Genomic DNA, 13,669 nt, shown 5'->3' with positions numbered 1-13,669 from the left:
GACATTATGGCGGTAAATTTAAATTTAATTGATAAACTCTACTAGATAAATGCAGAATACCAATCTGAAGAGATCAAATTAAAATGTGGGCTCTACATGCAGCATTAATGATTTTATAGGCTTATCCAAAGGCTGGGATGCTGTTGTATAGGCAAAATCCTATTCAATGGGTCACTGGGCAAATTACAAGGCCAGATAGACAACAGATTGAGATGAAGGGGGACACGGCCACAGTGATCAAAAGTGCGCCGCGACAAAGGCCCGCCTTGGTGACAGGTCAAAAGCGCACCCCGACAAAGGCACACTGACAACCCGGCAGCAGAAAACTGTGCGCAAGAATGCTCAGACCATCTTATTTGTCTGTAGATGGTCTGCGCATGCTTACAGAGCTGGGAGCAGGGCAGGGCGGCGAGAGGAGAGTCGGGACATCAAGGCAGGAGCAGGGTGGCGATTCGGGGCAGAGCTGCGAGAGGAGAGTCGGGACGTCAAGGCAGGAGCAGGGCGGCGATTCGGGGCAGAGCTGCGAGAGGAGAGTCAGGGCAGAGGGCAGGGCGGTGAGAGGAGAATCGGGACGGCAGAAGGAGGTTTTAATTCAATGAGCAGCATGCGCGGTATATGCGTGTGCGTGCTATATATTAATTTATTTACATAAATTTCTTTTTCCTGCACACTATACCCGTTGCACATTTTACACGGGTGCGCGTTATACGTGTGAAAATACGGTACTGTTGCTGAAACATGGTTACACCACTATGATCCTGAGCCAAAACAGTCCATGCAATGGTGGCATTCAGGTTTTCCAAGGACAAGAAAATTCAAGACTCAAAAGTCAACAGGAAAGGTAATGGCCACAGTGTTTTGGAATCAGGAAGGTGTAATGACTATCTTCCAAGGGGCAAAACAGTTAATGCAAAACGCGACTATAACTTACTGTGCCGATTAAAGGAGACATTGAAAAAAAAAAAGGAGAGGGAAACTGTAGAAAGAAGTTCTCTTTTTGCAAGGCAATGCACCTGTTCCCAAGGCTGGCAAACAATGGATGTTTTGACGCAGTTGGGATTTCAGTGCATAGACCATCCATCCTACTCACCAGATCTTGATCCATCTGACTATTTTCTGTTTCCAAACCTTAAAAAGAGTTTGAAAGGGCAACAATTTTGAGTGATTTTGAGGTGATTGCAGCAGCGGAGCAGTATTTCAGTGACCAGACATCAGAGTATTTTTTGGAAGAGTTACAGAAACTTCAGACATGATGTGCCAAATGTTTTAAATTTAAGGGGCATATGTAGCCTAACGTGTAAATTTCATGGCTCCACATCATTCTCTTCTTGGTTGGGCTGAGAACTTTTCAGCTCTTCCTCGTACTCTGATGCCTAATGCTGTACTTTATACCTGCTGTCAAAATGTATCTAGCTGTTTTAATATTTCTTCATATGCTCTTGCTGTTCTATCCAGGTTTTGAAAGGCAGTAGAACAAGAAGTTAACTGTTCAACTAGCAGGTTTTGAATTTAATATAAGCCACACTCTTTAAAGGGTTCAACCTAACATAATTGTAATGTTCTGGCCTACATTTAGTAAGTATGAACATAAACACAAGTCTGATTAGCTCAAAAGCCTTTAAACAACTAAAAGGGAATTCAATAAATGGTGCTCAAAATGCACGCTGATAAAATTGAGAACCAAACACTATTCTGTAAGGGAGTGTGCCTGTTATAGAAAAAGAGATTAGGTTCTTGCCTTGATAACATCTTTTCCACTAGATATTATGCTGAACCATAGAGTTGTACATTTGTGCTCATGAGTATACTGCAGAAGATGCTAATCACAGCTTTTCAACTCCTTCTCCACAGTCTCTGCTGCCCCCTTTGGTTCATACCAAAGCCAGCAACAGCCCTACAGGAGAAGGAGGGGTACAGGGAATTTCCTGAAACGCAGATAAAGTTAAAACAGTCACTGAAGAAACAGTAATGTAGTTGTCTCTAAGAGGCACAATGAACGTAAGAAAATACAAATTAAGCAAGAAACATAAACAACCCGAACATTTATGGAGCTCAACCATTTCTCCCTTGTAATCCTATAAACAGACTCTTCATAATTCAATAGTCTGACTGACAGTAATATCTTAGCTATGGAGCTGACCATTAAGCTTGAGTCAGAATGCAGGTGCATCAGATATTATCAAGGTAAGAACCTAATCTCCTTTTCCAGTGCAGTAGGAATGGTATGCTGAACCATAGTATTCTTAAGCAGTCCCCAAAGTCTAGTGTGAGAGAGATGAGCCTACATTTAGGACTGAGGACCCAAAAGTGGCTTCCTCATGTGCTGCTATGTCCACCTCGTAGAATTTATGAAGTATGAAAGGTGAAAGTATGAAGGGTGGACCAAGCTGCTTAGCTACAAATCTTCCATTCAAGAGGCCATTCCTCTTGTCAAATGCACCTTCAACGAGATAGGCGGCTGATTGCCACAACTGATGTATGCAGAGGATATAGCTCTACGAACTCATCTAGAGATGGTGGCCTTGGAAGCGGATCTGCCTTGTATCACCTGATTGGTTAACATGAAAAGATGATCTGAGAGACGAAACTCATTGGTCACCTCTAGGTAACACAATAGGACTCTTCCGATATCCAAAACCTTTAAGGCTCTGTCTTCTTGGACCTTGGGTGAAATGCTGGCAATCTAACTTCTTTGTTGACATGGAACGCCAAATTAACTTTCGGTAGGAAGGAGGGAGCCATATGCAAGGTCACTCCCACTGCCATGATCCTGAGTAACAGCTGTCTGCACAACAGGGCCTGCGATTCTAAGACTCTCCTGGCAGAAGTAATTGCCTCCAAGAAAACCAGCATGCAGGCCCCTCTGGATACTGAGACCACTTCTTCCCTGAGTGGAGGTTATTCCGGATTCTGATGGTCCATTGGACAGGGACTCAGAGGAAGAGGATCAGATTTAATCCCTTTATTGTCCCAAAGTAAGGCTTCCCTGGTGGGAGAAGCAATCACCCATCTAGAAGACCAGGAGGAGATATCGGCCATAGACCAGGGAGAGGATTCCTCCCTTCACCAATGTTTTAAGCCCTCTGCATTGCTAGAGATTATTACTGAAGAATCTGCAAATCCCTCTGCAAATCCCATCCTCCTAGTGTTCTCTTCTGAGCATGGTCTGGGCTCATCCAATTATGAGCTTGTTAAAGCTCATTTAGGTAATTAATGTAGGTGCTGAAGGTGCCTAGCAGCACCTAACATAAGCATCCTTTATAGAAACTGTCCTATAGTGTCTCAAAAACACATTATCTGTCTCTCATCTAATCAGCTTTCCAGTTTGAGGCCAACAGAACATCAGCACATTTTGAACTCTGTTTTGAAGTGCTGTTCTAAACATTACACTTTAGTTAGCGAACCAACCTACTATTAGTCAGTTAAGAACAAAAGATCTGACATATCAAGTCAGACCTAAAGGTCCATCACCTCAGTATCTTGCTTCCAACAATGACCATTTCAAGTCCCACGTAACAGTTAGTGCAGTGGCCTGAGAACCTGGAGAACTAGGTTTCATTCCCACTGCAGCTCCTTGTGACTCTGGGCAAGAGGGGAATTTATCAACAGGTACTATCATGTTAGCGCACACTAAACTCTAAAGATGCCCATTATATTTCTGTGGGTGTCTTTAGCACTTAGGCCCTGATTCTCTAAAAGTGCGTCCCGATTTTAGGCAGCTGTAGGCGTCCTACAGCTGTCTAATCAGCCAATCGGGATGCACGTTTTTTTAAAAAAAAATGCTCCCCAGGCAGGCCGCCTATATTGAAGGCGAGGCCCACAAGACACCTAGGCCCTGATTCTGTATAGGACGCCCGGGAGAGGCGTCCTATTCAGAATCGGCCTAAACTAAACCCCGATTCTGTAACCGGCGTCCATGTTACAGACGCGGGTTAGAGAATCGGGTTAGATTAGACACGGCCCGCTACACTTATCGCGGCAAGGGATCTCTCTGTCGCTATAAGTATAGCGGGCCGTGGCCCCCTGACCGATCACTGGCAGGAGGGTGCCCAAACCCTCCTGCCCGAAGACGCACCCCCCTCCCCGACACTACCGACCGCCCCCTCCGACACTACCGATCGCCCCCCCCCGACAATATCGGTCGCTGGCAGGAGGGTGCCCAATCCATCCTGCCCGAAGACGCACCCCCCCCCGGCGCTAACAACCCCCACTCCACCAAACCTGTTCTTACAGATGGGTCTTGCACGTCGAGCAAGCAGGCACGCCTTGTCGAAATGAGGCGGGCCCGCCCCTTCCCGGCCCATCCCGCCGAAGCCTAAGGCCTGATTGGCCCAGGCTCTAGAAGCCTGGACCAATCAGGCCTTAGGAATAGCGGGTCCGCCCATCCCTACTAAGTCTAAGGTCTGATTGGCCAATCAGGCCTTAGATTAAGTGGGGATGGGCGGACCCGCTATGCCTAAGGCCTGATTGGTCCAGGCTTCTAGAGCCTGGGCCAATCAGGCCTTAGGCTTCGGCAGGATGGGCTGGGAAGGGGGCGGGCCCGCCTCATTTCGACGAGGCGTGCCTGCTTGCTCGACGTGCAAGACCCATCTGTAAGAACAGGTTTGGTGGAGTGGGGGGTTGTTAGCGCCGGGGGGGGTGCGTCTTCGGGCAGAAGGGATTGGGCACCCCTCCTGCCAGCAACCGATATTGTCGGGGGGGGGATCGGTAATGTCGGGGGGGGGCGGTCGGTAGTGTCGGGGAGGGGGGTGCGTCTTCGGGCAGGAGGGTTTGGGCACCCTCCTGCCAGTGATCGGTCAGGGGCCACGGCCCGCTATACTTATAGCGGCAGAGAGATCCCTTGCTGCGATAAGTATAGCGGCCGCGTCTACTTACAATGTAGACCAGCATTTTGCTGGCCTACATTTTTAAGCTTCTCATCTACTAGGGAGACGCGTAGGGCCGCTTAGGTTCAGCCTAAGGCCCGCCTAAGGCCCTTAGACGAGCTTAGGCATCTTGCGGGTCTCCCTAGGCTCCCGGAGGCGCCTTCAGGCCTGCCTGGGGAGCATTTTTTTTTTTAAAAACGTGCATCCCGATTGGCTGATTAGACAGCTGTAGGACGTCTACAGCTGCCTAAAATCGGGACGCACTTTTAGAGAATCAGGGCCTTAGTGTGCACTAATTATTAGTACCCGTTGATGAAGTCCCCCCTTAATCATTTATTGCCCCAAGTACAAAATTATTTGAATATGATATGTAAACCTTTTTGATTGTAACTAGAGAATGACACGGTGACAAAATCCATCACCGTCCCCGTCCCCGCGGATAACCGCAGGAAATAAACCCATGTCATTTTCTAGTGTCTATTTCACACTCTGTCCTTCTATACCAGCATTATTCAAAGCAAAGCTTGCAGGTCAGTGGTTGTGGCCATTCATACTCTGATTCTTCCCTCTTTCCTTAAAGAATGACATGAAGATGGTTTCCCGCGGTTATCCGCGGGGACGGGAACAGTGATGAATTTTGTCACCGTGTCATTCTCTAATTGTAACCACAGAAAGGTGATATATCAAGTTCTATTCCTTTTCCCTTTAAATAGACTTCGTGCTGATTACTCTCAGGAATAAATAACTACTTCCTCCAAGTCTATTTTGTTAATAATAGTTTATGGATTTTTCCCCTAGAACTTGTCCAAACCTAATTTAAACCCAGCTTCACTAACTGTTTTTACTATATGTTTGAGCAAAGAATTCTAGGGCCTGAGTCAACAACAAAAAATATTTGCTTCAATTTGTTTTAAATATGCTAGTTCATAACTTCATGATGCTTCCCTTAGTCTTCCTACTAACAGCGAATTCAAGTTTACTCATTCCATCCACTGTATCATAGATTGTTGAGGCTTTATTCTAGTCCCTCTTTTGTTTCTATTTCTTTGTAAAATAATTCTAACCTGTCATAAAATTTTGGCTGCTACTGCAAATTGAGCTGAGAATTTTGATGAATTGCCTTTTCCTGTTAATTCCTAATATGCAACCCCTTATTGCATACACATTCCTAATTATAAGATCATGTTAGGTTATGTTTTTCCCTATATGTTTCATTTTGCTTACATTAAATTTAATCTGTAATTTAAATTCCCAATTTCCCAGTCATACAATATCATTCTGAAATTCTTCACAATTCACTCATGTTTTAACTATTTTGAATAATTTTATGTATATAACTCATTGCTCTGTTTTCCCCTAAGATGCTTTACAAATCTATTTACATTTAATATAAAACTAATTTTTGTCTTTATGTGAAATGGGTGTAATAGTATGTGGGGGGAGGGTCCTGTGCCATCTTGGATTTAATAGACTTTCATCTAAAGATGGTTTTGGATTGTTAGGTAACAGCAAAAATGGATTCCATTGAAAAGGGGTAATAATACCCTGACACTTTCCAAAGATAAATTATATTTTTGGTTTTATTGCACAGATATATCTCCCATATCTTTGGAAATGTCGGCAGTGTCATTGACAGCCCTTGACTCAAGCACACCGAGTAAAAAAACAGAATGGGAACCTTTAGATCTTAGGCCTTATATGAGGTAAGTTATAATGGAATATAAAAAATATTCAGTAATTTATTGAGCACTGAAATTAATTGCTCTGAACAATATAAGCTGGGATGATATGCAATTTTCCATCTTTATTTGTTGCTACTTCACACAGGAAGACAATACCAATACCTGTAGTAAAGGATGAGCCTCTCATTCTGCAACAGCAGATACAAAAGGCAGACGAAATTCGCCAGTTCCGACAGTTTCGGGAGCTTGTACTAGAAACGAGAATGAAAGAACAGGAGGATCGCAATTCACAGAAGAAAAAACTATTTCAACTGTATGAGAATCTGCAGGCTAGTACCCGTTACAGTTTCTGATAGGAACAGTACTAGTGATATCTTTATAGATAATTCAGTTGACAGTATTTATTTATATTCAGGGGTCAATATTCAGTATAGTTTAAATGGGCAGGAGAGGCTTTTTTCTGCCTAAACTACAATGGCACTTAACTGAGCAGTGCTGCAGCTAATTTTTTTTTTTTTTAATACTTTTTTATTCCAAAACATAGTAACATAGTAGATGATGGCAGATAAAGACCCGAATGGTCCATCTAGTCTGCCCAACCTAAAATGGTTTAAAAATAGTTACATACATAAAATATAAAATTCAAAACAAGGTTAAAACCAAACAAACAGAGTTAGTCCTTACATAAAATCAATTTCTCAAAGAAATGCATCTACAAATAATTATGTTTTTAGCATTTTCCTAAATGAGCTCTTATCTCTACATTTTTGGATTTGACCAACCAGGCTATTCCACAACTTAACCCCTGCACATGTAAAAGTCATGGCATCCGTTTCCATATATTTAGGGTTAGCCTTGGTTTTCAGCAATGCTGAACTTTCAGAGTGCAATGATCTTAATGGTTGATACTCAGATATCAAACCTTTAAAAAAATTCAGGGATCGTACCATATAAAAATATTAGCTCTGATTTCTGCAGCATTCTTGGTCAGTGCAATGGCAGTCTGTAGATGGAGTCTGAGAGGAGTCAGAAGTTACGTGAGCACCAGCCATATTCAGTTTCCCTAGTTAGGGTATTTCAGACATTTTAAAGAGTTGTTTTTTAGTGGTTCCTGTGAACCATCCTGATGTAAGCCACAAGGCTGCAGGCTCCCTAGTTACAGTATTTCTATTTTTGGATCATTTTTCTGAGCTGCAATTATTTTTTTTACACCTAGTGGAGGAGTAGCCTAGTAGAGCTGTAACCATCAAAACTAGGCTTCAGATCCTTGTTCTCCTATTGAGGGTCCTTTTGACCTTGGGCAAATCATTTTATCCTCCATCGCCTCAGGTACAGCACAGAATAGAACCTGTCATAGTTTGAAATATACCTCTTGAACTCAGATTTGTAAAGGCAAATAATGAAATTCAAGTCTCCATCATCAATTTTTATCACAGTATTTGAGAAGACTAGTGGCTTTGAGTTTTACCACATGTATACACAGTCCATCATTTTTAAATAGGTCACCTAAGGCACCAATTTGCATGGCTGAGTTATAGAATAGTAGCACTTACACATGTGATTGTTACAATTACGCACTTAAAAGTTGTTGAATGCTAACCAGTGTTTAATTTTAGTGAGCCAAGTTCCCTGAAATGATCTCTGAGTAGGGGACCCCACTGAAGACTGACAAGATTGTCTAGAACAATGAAAAGTACCACAACCTGAGCCCTCAGCTGCATGTGGTCTACAGTCTGGTAAAGGGCGACAATCTATCACACTGGCCATCAGGTCGTCCAGCCCCTTGCCAAAGAACTTTTGGCCTCTGAAAAGAAATCTGCTCAACGTGGCCTTGGAAGCATAATCTACTACCCATTGCCTGATCCAGAGCATTCTATGGGCAGAGATAGAATAAGCAGATACTTTGTTCATGACACTGAACATGTCTTATAGAGCATCTACTACATAATCCACCCCCATAATTAGCAACTAGAAGTAAGCATCACCCTTTACTGATGGAGCCCGATGCAAAATAATATGGCAGGCACCTGCAACAAATAAGGCCACAGCCACAATTTTCAGACCCAAATCCAAGGCCTCAAACAGTCTCTTGAGGACTAAATCCACCCTGTGGTCTTGCACATCCTTTAAAATTCCTCCACCTTCATTAGGAAAAGAAGTACGCTTGGTAACTTGTGCCACCAACGAATCCACTTTAGGTGTGACAAACAGCTGCTGAAAATCAGAAGCCATCGAGTACAACTTTGACATAGTCTAATCCTAGCCACTTGCAAGGGGCCCTCTGGAGACTCTCAGTGCACCGTTAGCATTGCTGTAATGTCTGGATGCAAAGGAAAAAATGTGATCTGAGACTTAGACCTGCTCATGACAGAAAGCTGAGTAGCAGAGGTCTGTGGGGTAGAGAATGACACGGAAAAAATTTGTACCCGTCCCCATGAGCTCATCCCCGTCCTGTCCTCGCGAGCTCAGTCCCCATCCCTGCAAACCATCTGATCCCATCCACACAAGCCTTGAATAGTTTTATACTGAACTTATTTTCTTACAGTATAAAAAGAAACAATATTCTGTACAATTGTCATTTTATAAATCAAAGTTCTGCTTTCCTCATCTTCTCCTCATTCAATTCCTTCCATCCACTGTCTGCCTTCTCTTTACCTCTTCCATTTGCTCTGTTACTGTGCCTTCCCCCCTCTCCCCCCCCCCCCCCCCCATTGGTCTGGCATCTCTGTCTTCTTCCCTTCCAGCATCTTCTCCCTACTCTCTGTTCCCCATTTCCCTTCCAGCATCTGTTCCTTTCCAAGCCGCCCTCCTCCACCCCCCCCCCTTCAGCACCCCTCGCACGGTCCGTGCATCCCCCTCCCTTCCCCTTACCTTTGGGGCCATTTTAATGTAATTTGTTCAAGCAGCCCGAACCTGAATTCACGTGCGTCTGCGAAAGCTTCTCCTCTGACGGAACCGGAAGTTGCATCAGAGGAGAAGCTTCCGCAGACGCACATGACTTCAGGCTCGGGCTGCTTGAACAAATTAAATTAAAACGCACCCCAAAGGTAAGAGGAAGAGAGGGAGGAAGATAGATGCGGCGGCGATCGGAAGGGAGGGAGGGGGCTGCATGCAATCGGTGACCACGCACGTTCCCTCCCTTAACTACAGAGAAAAGGCCATTCACCACTTTATGGGGTGGTAGATGGCCTTGTCCACGGGGGCAGTGGATGGCCTTGTCCCTGTATCCGCGGTGAGCACTTGCTTTTTCCCCACCGTTTCGGCGGGTTAGCTGCGGGGAACAGCCACCATGTCATTCTCTACTGTGGGGGGTTCAAGATTTAATTCCCTCAATGATTCTGTAATAACTTCTAGCAAAGTCATTGGTTTAAAAAGATGGCATATCGTAGGGTCCTCTCCATGGTCCAAGACTGCCACAGACTCCTAACTGGTAATCCCCAGCTAAAACCCTGAATCCTCCAAAACTGTTAGGGAGTAAAGGCATTGACTCTGAACCCCAGTCCTTTTCTGACTGGACCTCTGGCTCCTGTGGATGCAATTTAATCTGGAAAACCTCACCCTGTGATGGTAAATCACCCTTCACAGGCACCAATATGTCACCAGACAGCGCAGGTTGACCCCGATAAGCCACATAGGTTTCAAACATTAGACTCTCAAAATCAGGAGTAAAGCCCTGAATAATATGCCCAGATAAACCTTGCAGGGATTCCTCTTGTTTCCTTGTGGGCCCTGAGGTGTCTGCGCATTTGTGCTTTGCTGAAGATACTGAGTCATGAACTGAGGGCTCTATGGGGAATTTCTGTAGCAAAAAAAACAGGCCACCTGCAACTCCATCATCATAGAGGGACCAGAGGGGAGGGAGGGAGAGAGAGAGAGAGGGAGAGAGGATAGAATCGTAACCTGCCTGCCAGGAGCACGAGTGAAGGATGTGGCCAACAGGATCTCCAGAATCATAGCGCAAAGGGAGAGGACACTGCTGTACTTATCCACTTGGGAACCAACGATGTGAGTGGACGGTAGTATGACAGGGAAGAGATGAAGGGCCAGCTCCGCTCACTTGGAAGAAAACTGAAGATCAGGGAGGTGAAGGTGGCATTCTCCGAGATCCTCCCGGTACCAAGAGCGGAAGGAGACAAGGGGCACTGCAAGCAATCAACGTCTGGATGAGACGATGGTGCGAAGAGGAAGGCTTTGACTTTGTACGCAACTGGACGACGTTCTGGGGAAGAAGCAAGTACTACAGAAAGGGCAGACTGCACCTCAACGAAGAAGGAGCAAGAGTATTGGCAGGCAACATGAAGAAGGCCATTGAGAAGGCTTTAAACTAAAGGACAGGGGAAAGCCGACAGTCGACCACCAGTCGATGGTCCGGGCGACAGGATGTCCCGAAGAGGGAACTACGGACAACTACTTAGACACAGGAGGAGACAACCACCAAGCAAATAAGGGAGACAAAGCAGGCTCAGAAAAGGATACCGTGAAAAAACCAGGGGAGACTGCTAAGCTTAAAGAGTCCAAGAAGGTTAACGCAAAGGGAACTCAAATGTATGTATACGAATGCTAAAAGTTTGAGAAATAAAATGGGAGAATTAGAAGCAATAGCAAAAAACGAACTGGAAATCATTGGCATAACAGAAACCTGGTGGAATGATGAAAACAAATGGGATACAGTATTACAGGGATACAAACTGTACAGAAGAGATAGAGTGGGGCAGAAAGGTGGAGGTATTGCCCTATATATTCGGGAAGGAATAGAATCTGTAAGAGAGACTATGATGGAAAAGAAAGAGAAGCTGGAATCCCTCTGGATAAAGATTCCCAGACACAACGGTGCTGACACAAAGATTGGCCTTTACTACCGACCGTCAGGACAGAGGGAAGAGACAGACTCGGAAATGATAGAGGAAATTAAAAACGAATGTAAGACTGGTAATGTCGTAATCTTGGGGGATTTCAATTTCCCGTGGATAGACTTGGACCTGGGAACTGTGGCAAGGAGGCAAAGTTCCTGGAAGTGCTAGGGGACTGCTTCCTGGAACAATTGGTGGGAGAGTCAACAAGAGGAAACGTCACCTTGGACTTGGTCCTAAATGGCATTACGGGACCGGCAAAGGAAGTAGAAGTCATGGTCCCGCTGGGGACGAGCGATCACAACATGATCAACTTTAAACTCGATGTCAGGAAGGGGAAAGGTAATAAAACCTCAACCACGACTTTAAACTTTAAAAGGGGAAGATACGATAGCATGAGAGCCATGGTGAAACAACGGATCAAGAAAAAGATGGGCAAAGTTAAAACAGTAGACCAGGCATGGTCCCTACTGAGAAATACTATCACGGAAGCACAAAGCCTCTACATTCCGCAGATGTCCAAAGCAAAGAAAACTAAAGGCAAAAAAGAGCCAGCATGGCTCACTAAAGAGGTGAAGGAAGCCATAAAAGAAAAAAGGACTCCTTTAAAACATGAAAACGCACGAAAACAATCAATGCTTGAAACAAACACAAAGATGATCAGAAGAAATGTCACAGGGCGGTGAGGAATGCCAAAAAGGACTATGAGGAAAAAATAACGCACGAGGCCAAAAACTTCAAGCTCTTCTTTAGGTATGTAAAAGGGAGAAAACCCACAAAAGAGGCGGTGTGGGACCACTGGACGACCGGGGAAGGAAAGGGTACATCAAGGAAGACAAACAAATTGCAGACAGACTAAATTCCTTCTTTGCATCTGTCTTTACGAAGGAGGACACCGCAACAATTCCAGAAGCAGTGAAAGTGTTCAAAGGAGTAACAGAGGACAGCCTCACTACAGTAGAAGTGAACTTGGACCAGATTTACCGCCAGATCAACAAACTCAACAGTGACAAATCTCCTGGACCAGACGGAATTCATCCGAGAGTCTTAAAAGAACTGAAAGTGGAAATCGGAGAACTATTGCAAAAACTAGCCAACCTGTCAATCAAAACAGAACAGATACCAGACGACTGGAAGATAGCGAACGTCACACCGATATTTAAAAAAGGAACAAGAGGAGTGCCAGGCAACTATAGAGTCTCACGTCAGTCCCTGGGAAAATTGTAGAGGCGCTGATCAAGGATAGCATAATCCGGCACTTAGACACACACGACCTGATGAGAGCCAGCCAACATGGATTCAGGAAAGGGAAGTCATGTTTGACAAACCTACTTCAATTTTTTGAGACAGTGAACAGACAAATTGATAATGGAAAACCGGTGGATATTATATACTTGGATTTTCAGAAAGCGTTTGACTTCTCAGGAAACTGCAAGGCCATGGAATAGAAGGAGATATACTAACATGAATAGGCACATGGCTGGAGAACAGAAGGCAGAGAGTGGGCATAAATGGGAAGTTCTCAGACTGGGAGAATGTGATTAGTGGTGTACCCCAGGGCTGGATACTTGGATCCATCTTATTTTAATATTTTAATCAATGACCTAGAGCAGGGGTGCCCACACTTTTTAGGCTTGCGAGCTACTTTTAAAATGACCAAGTTAAAATGATCTACCAACAATAAAATTTAAAAAAAACACAACGCACACTGTACGCATAGAATTGTTAATTATCATTCCTATTCCGGGGTTTTTTCAAAGAGGTCAAAGCAGATGACTCTATGCACTGTCACCTCAGTAACAACCATACAAAAATAGACAAATACCCACCCCCTCCCTTTTTACTAAACCACGATAGCAGTTTTTAGCGCAGGGAGCTGCGCTGAATGCCCAGTGCTGCTCTCGACGCTCAAAGGCTCCCTGCGCTAAAAACCTCTATTGTGGTTTAGTAAAAGGGGACCATATTGTAAAATATAGAGAGCAGATATAAATTCAGACACATTTTGATCACTAAATTTAAAATAAAATCATTTTTCCTACCTTGTCTGGTTATTTCATGAGTCTCTGGTTGCACTTTCTTCTTCTGACTGTGCATCCAATCTTTCTTCCCTTCTTTTAGCCTGTATGCTTCCTCTCCTCCTGACCTCATTCCACCCCCCCCCAACATTTTCTTCTTCCCTCCCTGCCCTCTCTTTCTTTCTCTCTTCATGCCCCCTTTCTTTTTTTCTGTTTCTCTTCTTTCCTTCTGTCTCCCTGCCTCCCTCTTTCTCCCT

The 13,669-nt window shown here is 44.4% G+C and overlaps 1 protein-coding gene across 4 annotated transcripts in view; it reads left to right on the top strand.

The window, feature by feature from the left end:
- The window catches only part of ADGB (androglobin), a 633,675-nt gene that overhangs the window by 613,905 nt on the left and 6,101 nt on the right, over nucleotides 1-13,669 (top strand). For all 4 annotated transcript variants that reach the window (XM_033939743.1, XM_033939744.1, XM_033939742.1 and 1 more), the window contains 2 exons: nucleotides 6,457-6,568; nucleotides 6,693-6,876. In XM_033939743.1, the coding sequence (XP_033795634.1) occupies nucleotides 6,457-6,568; nucleotides 6,693-6,876 (296 nt within the window). The remainder of the gene's footprint in view (nucleotides 1-6,456; nucleotides 6,569-6,692; nucleotides 6,877-13,669) is intronic.

This window comes from Geotrypetes seraphini, chromosome 3 (assembly GCF_902459505.1).
Source record: "Geotrypetes seraphini chromosome 3, aGeoSer1.1, whole genome shotgun sequence".
Classification (NCBI taxonomy): Eukaryota; Metazoa; Chordata; class Amphibia; order Gymnophiona; family Dermophiidae; genus Geotrypetes; species Geotrypetes seraphini.
Note: the sequence above shows the minus strand (reverse complement) of the source record. Positions and strands in the feature narration are given on the sequence as shown.